The sequence below is a fragment of the Monopterus albus genome, unplaced genomic scaffold (assembly GCF_001952655.1).
Source record: "Monopterus albus unplaced genomic scaffold, M_albus_1.0 scaffold191.1, whole genome shotgun sequence".
Classification (NCBI taxonomy): Eukaryota; Metazoa; Chordata; class Actinopteri; order Synbranchiformes; family Synbranchidae; genus Monopterus; species Monopterus albus.
In genome coordinates this window covers 140,416-147,079 of record NW_018128071.1, presented here as the reverse complement: position 1 = coordinate 147,079, position 6,664 = coordinate 140,416, and the positions used below count along the sequence as shown (strand labels likewise).

The following is a 6,664-nucleotide window of genomic DNA, read 5'->3' as shown; positions in this document are numbered from 1 at the left end:
TTGTGTTGTAATGTCCTGGGAAGAGGACATCCTGGGCTCTCTTGATGTCACACTACTTGGTGTGTGGACAGCAGATCACATGTTCTCTCTGGTAGCAATTGCAGCAAGCATCAGTCAGGGGTGTAAATGATCAAATTTATAAAGATTGTATGTATTTTTTCACAATATTTTTTATTTATGAAGGTCTTAAAGATATTAAAATTTTAGACCTGTATATTAATTTTAAGCTTTTCAAAATACACATTTTGCACCCCGTCCCTCATAGGGGACACCGGGACTTCCTTTTTTTCATTTTCAAACATTTTCCTTTCTCCAGAAACAACAGCGCTGAGTGATGGAGAAATGGTTTTGATGAAAACCACTGAGGGGGAGAGTCAGACACTTGTGAAGCTGATGAAGTGCAACTTGTTTCTTTGTGTCTCAAACACCAAGAACTGCTTTCTATTGTACCATTTATAATGCACAAGCAAGATCAGGTCATAATGCTGCGTCCGATCCCCACAGCTTCCTGTGCCCAGTACCCATAATGAAATGAAATTAAAGCTTTTGTTGAAGATGCGTCTGCTAAAATGACCAGGTGGCATTAGCTCTATTTTCCTGAAATAGGATACAGAGGTAAACGCAAGTCTAAACTCCAGGTGCAAGGTGCATAGCTATGTGTGTGACCAACAACATTTTGCAGTTTTGGTGACCAGCAGCACTGGCATAGTTTGGATGCAGTTGGGCACAACATGGTAGAAAGGTGGAATACATTAGAGCGAGGTATGCATGATAAGGACTGAGGACAGGCTTTATAATGGCCAGTCAAACCAGCTCCTCTCATCCCCTTTAAAAGCACCATGGACGCTTTGATTGTCACTGATGTGATAACATGGAAGTATGATATTTATTGTAGAAGTATTGCAGATAAATATTTACTCAGTCATCTGCTAATATGACTGCCCAGCTTTTGTGAATGGAAGAAAGACCGTGGTCCTGTAACCAGCAGCTGTTACACAGTAACTTGCCCACAGCTGCAGCTAGTGTGTGAAATACACCATGATTTATATGTGGTCCTGAGCCCCCCGTTCAGGACCATCTAGGAACTCTGGACCAGCTTGAATCTGGCTCAAAGGGCCAAACCCAGCGCTTCTCCTTCTCATTTAAAGTCTCTAATAAGTAAAAACTGTCAGTCATCTTTCCCTCCAAATTTATGACTAAATCCTAAAATTTTGATCCAAAATCTGATGTAATTTGAGACAACTGTAGCTCAGTATTCCACCATCGCTAACAATAAGCCAGCCATCCACTGATTCCATCTCTGTTACAAATGTACCATTTCATTGTATATTTTTATCCCGATCATTTCCCCTTTTGTACATATTGGAAATTAAATTATTTAGACTAGAACTGGCTATTTCTCAAGTCATCTTTGGTCTCTTTTACTTCCAGTAAGTAGGTCAATGAACTGTAGAACTCTTTGCTTTCCGATGGAGACTGAATTAATTACTCCTATTAACAAATTCATCACTGTGTGATGGAACCATAACTATCTGGTGCCCTAATTTAACAGTCTTAAAATATTAGAAATATTAACATTCATGTTCATAAAGTCTAGTCATTTCCGCTACACTTGTGACATATTTCTTACATCCCAAAGACTTAATTTATATTAATCAAAATATAAAAACATTTTTTCTTCTGGGTCTCGGGAGGAGATATACCATGCCGTGCCCCCCGACATAACTTTGGGGCCCCCTGAACGGGTCTGTCCCCCAGTTCAGCAACCACTGGGTTATCACTCTGATGTTTATCCAGTTTTGAAATCCAAATTCCTCACTTTGCACAATTTCCTTGTCTTTTACTGATGGCTGGCTCTCCTCAGATTCACTCACTTTTTTATGTTTCCAACAAAGTGGTTTTTCCTTGTTTTGGGCCAACATACAGTATGTCAGCTCCATAACTCTACTACTGCAGCATAAAAGGGTTATTATGTAGAATAGAGTCATCATTTAATCATTCTTATTGTGTGTTTTGTGTGTGATAATTATCAAGATTGTGTTATCACCTAGGCCACCCAGCATGTAAAGCTCACACACAGTGGCTTCAGGGTAGTTGAAATACAAAACAGGTATCAAAGTCTACTGTAGTGCCCTGTTTAAAAATGTGCCATAGGAACTGGTAAAGGCCTGTTGGACACCTCTGACTGTTGGAGACAGACAGTCCTCTACCAGTCAGACCACCTGATACTATTGCTCTGACATGATGACTCATTCAGTTTGTGTGTGGGTGTGAGAGTGAAATCAAACATATGTGGCCCTTTCCCTTAAATCCGGTGAGCTGGCTTCCTAGCAGAGGTGAGTGGGGAGCCTGAAAAAAGAAATTAAGAAAAGCCTTCATCACGTGCCTTTGTGGCTGTGAAGTGGGCATTCCAGAGGCACAGGATGAATGAGAGGAATGAGTAAGCCAAATGGTGTTGGATTAACTTTCTCGGTGAACAACTTTCCTACAAATAGCATCAACAGCTTCATTCACTGGCAGCATGAGGTGTGTTGAAAACCAGACTTTCCAGAATCCATGTAACCTGACACACAGCTCACTCATGTCTGGCTGCGTGGCTTTTACTTTGGTAACTCCACATTTGTCTGAGTGGTTGCTCGCTGCTGATCTGAAAGCAGTTTTGGATTTGATGACTTGCATTAGTTTAGTGTATCTCAATTAATGACCTGATGAGTTTATAAATCTCACCTAGAAGCCTTGAGTGAACAGAAGAACCATTTAGAAATTTGGAAATTTGTGATCTATTCTTCATCATTGATTGAAAGCTCTAAAGTAATGGAAGGCAAATAGTGGCTCGTTGGCCTAACTGAGGCATCCAACAAAACATTTTGGTCCCCCTTACAAAAGATTAAGTTGTTCCTTGTATTATTAGCATCAGATCTTCTGTATGACTTATTGTCAGTCTGCTGCTCATGTAATTCAGAATGAATGTTGAACCTAACTGCTAACCCCTGCTTTAAGAAATCAAAAAAAATTTTCTTCATTCAACAATCCATTTCATCCTTATTGCATAAAAATCCTGATTAGGAGTAGGTAATTATTTATAGTACAATATATCTTTAAAAACTGACATTTTTGAATTTTCTCTTAACTGCTACATCCTCTTCTCTTCTTAGCTCCTGTATACCGTGGTGGTTGACATCTCCTGGGTTTTGACCACACCCAGCTCAGCTGACCAGCCCATTTTCTCTCCTCGCCACTATCGACACACAGACCCTGAATCAGGTGCCCAGCTGGTCTGCAATAAGTGCCCGGCAGGTACCTACGTGTCTGCCCACTGCTCCCCCTCAGCGGTGAGGGAGTGCAGCCCCTGCCCCGAAGGCACCTTCACACGGGGCGAGAATGGGGTGCAGCAGTGTCATCGCTGTCGGGCTATGTGTCCTGCAGGTTTTATTGAGAAAGCACCCTGCATGGCCACCCAGGACCGTATCTGCACATGTCCACCCAACAGCTTCTTTTCAGTGAGTGGTGGCATACAGTGTAAGCCCCACTCACTGTGCCCTCCTGGGACAAGGGTGAAAAAACGAGGCAGTGAAACCGAGGATGTGATCTGTAAACTGTGCACCAAGGGGACTTTTTCAGATGTGAAGTCGAGCGCGATGAGGTGCCACACCCACACAGACTGCCAAGCTCGGGGGCTGGTGCTGCTCACACCAGGGACTAGAGAGACAGATAATGTCTGTGGATTCCCTCCTACAGTTCTGTCCTCCTCTTCATCCTTCTCTACAACCACCAGACTGGGGCCTCCGCAGGTTGTGCTTGTACAGGCGTTCCTAACTTCTTCACCTTCTCCATCATCACCACTGACCGGACCTGGACATAAAGGTAAGAAGAGGGTTCCTGTTTTGCTATTCTCTATTAATCTGTCGGGTTTTTTTTTTTTGGTTTTTTTTTTACAGTAATTTGCATTCTGAGTATATTAATTACTGATAAATCATTTTCTTATGAATTTTATATTTAAATAGTGGCCTCATTACTCCTTATACTTTCAGGAGAAAATAGTATGGATGTACTTTCCTCATTAATTTGAGTGACAACCCCATAATTTAACATTTTGTGAAATAGTATTATTTGCTTTATTTCTGAGTGTATATGAGAATTAGCCTAGTATAGCCTAAATAGTGGAAGCAGAGCGAAACTGCAGGACTGTGAGTCTTTGTTGTTCAAAAGTGCACAACTCAGCCCTTATAACATTGAATATTTAATGCATTTCACCTTGTTTGTTTTTCACCTTCACCATAGTATGGAAGTGTTACTTTGTAATTTTGGGTGAGCTATTGATTATTTTCATTTTGTGTATAAACTCGACACTTGGAACATAATGTAAATGTTTATTTTTTCCTCTGGGAATTCCCTAAAGGCAGAGCATCTGTAGACATTAAATGGTATTAGCTCCTGACCTCAGGAATGCTATTATTTGTGGTCAGGAAGAGTTACGGTATTTTCTGACTTCCTCTGTGATCCTCCTTTTCCCCTTCTCGTTTCCTCTCATAAAAAATATCCTATCAGTGTGCTTTTAAAAGTCTTACCTGTTGTGGGGTTCTGTGTCGTCTGGTCCACTTCAGTACGCGGTACCCATGCCTCACGGTAGCTAGCAAAAGAAAAACAAGTGTGAGCCTCTCCACATGGAGTTAGCTAGCACATCAACACACACAACATAATTCTAATTTAAGTGTATCCAACAATGTTATTTCTGCACCAAACTGATGACATTGTTAACTAAATGTTGCCAGATTTTTAAAACATCTACCAAGTTTTCATGAGCAAATATTTTGGTAAAATTATGCACTGTAGCTTACTAGTTATGGAAGGTGTGTCTACTTAAAGGTACACACACACAAGTAACTTTACATAAAAAAGATACGCTAAAATAATGTAATGTAGTAATGTTGCAGTGACAAAGTAATGGGTTAAGTGACCTTTCTGAAGTCAAAGGCTGAAGAAGGTGTGGAATCTTGCTAGGAGCTCTTGCAACAAATTCAGCAAAGACAGACTATTGTTTCTGCTGAAAAAAGAAATCCTGCTCAAAATTACTGTATTGCGATTCACAGGAAAAATATACTTAGTGTAGAATTCCCCAGCCAACAAATTTTCACCATGATACGGCAACATGCTGTATACAAGTTTTACAGGAAGCCAAGAAGCATTTATTCATTATCTTAGGTGCAGTAATAGTATTGTGAAAACTACATGAATTTGTTCTAATGTCGGACATTTCTGTTCTCGCATACAGCCCACCCCGGGTAATGTCTAGAGATTTTCAGGGTTCCAGTGCATGTCTGGAAAGGGCTAGATATGATTAACCTGTTGATGATACACACATACTGTGTCAGAATGAGTCATACAAAGAACACCATTCATTTCAGTCCTTAGGGTCAGATTTTATTTTATTTTATAACCATGATTTTACACTGTCTATCTAGAGTCAGTTTGGATTTTTGGATTATTGCTTGCTTTAAGAAGCATGAGCATGTGTGTCATAAACATCACTGTATTTTTTTAGGAGTTCTGCAACCTCTGAGACCAGCCTCCATGGGAATGGAGCCCCGCCCACACATCACCCCCCCCCCACCCACAGATACTCACACACACGTTGGCCCCACTGTTCCCATCACATCTTTTCACCATCCACTCATATCCAATTCTAATTCCAGAGTTTTATGTGATTTGCCCAAAAATCAAAAGTAGGCAGTTAATAAGAAATGTCCTGTCATAACAGTTAACCTCAGTGTCAGGTCCGCTCGGCGTGACCTGCCTCTCTTTTTCTTTTTTCTCTCACTGTACATGTTGGTAGAATGCTACGCCGACAGACACTGTGCGTTTTGGCTTGACTCTACCACACTACCTATGCGCTACGCTAATTTACACTACACTACATATTTTTGATACTCTGTGTTCTTTTTATTTACCTGCTACCGTCATGTTTTTCCCCCTAGCACCTGGGTCTGCAAACTTGAGTCCAACCTCAGTCCTCCCTCACCCTCCTGGTGAGGGGGGCTACCATAACAAGTGGAGTTTAGATATACATAAATATATTGGTATCAACATAGTGGCCAAATATTGGCCAGTTAAGTTTACTATTTATTGGCTGTGGTTAGTTTTACTGTTAGTGTAATGTTTTTGACAAGTTCATATTTTAAATATAAACTTAGCCTGACATATAAGCTCAGGGGATTTGATTTGATTTGATTTGATTTATTCTTTCAAGCATGTAACGACAGTTGATATGAGAACACACATAATTTTACACATAATCCAATATCAATTTGCTTATACCTAGTACATGCTTGAATGGAGTAGGAAGAAGTCAGACTTATCCAGTCCTACCCCATGACATCATCTTACCATCATTGGTTTGCAAGCAGTATCTCTACATAAATAATTGTCTTCTACACCACACGATATATTTACAAAATATACACCACACCCACAATTGTCCATGTAATTAATCATTAAGCCTGTTCTTGCATATATCTTGATTGACACATACCTTTATATTTATGTTTAAACTCGTCAATTCTATTACTATTTTTTATGTCTACATTTAAATTATTCCATAGTTTACCCCACCTTATGGAAATACAGAATCTTTTTTTGGTTGTACGTATAACATGAATTTTTAAAT

At 40.0% G+C, this 6,664-nt stretch overlaps 1 protein-coding gene across 4 annotated transcripts in view; it reads left to right on the top strand.

Moving 5' to 3' along the window:
• The window catches only part of tnfrsf21 (tumor necrosis factor receptor superfamily, member 21), a 78,808-nt gene that overhangs the window by 22,843 nt on the left and 49,301 nt on the right, over positions 1 to 6,664 (top strand). For all 4 annotated transcript variants that reach the window (XM_020617530.1, XM_020617533.1, XM_020617534.1 and 1 more), the window contains exon 2: positions 3,156 to 3,864. In XM_020617530.1, coding sequence (XP_020473186.1) covers positions 3,156 to 3,864 — 709 coding nt within the window. The remainder of the gene's footprint in view (positions 1 to 3,155; positions 3,865 to 6,664) is intronic.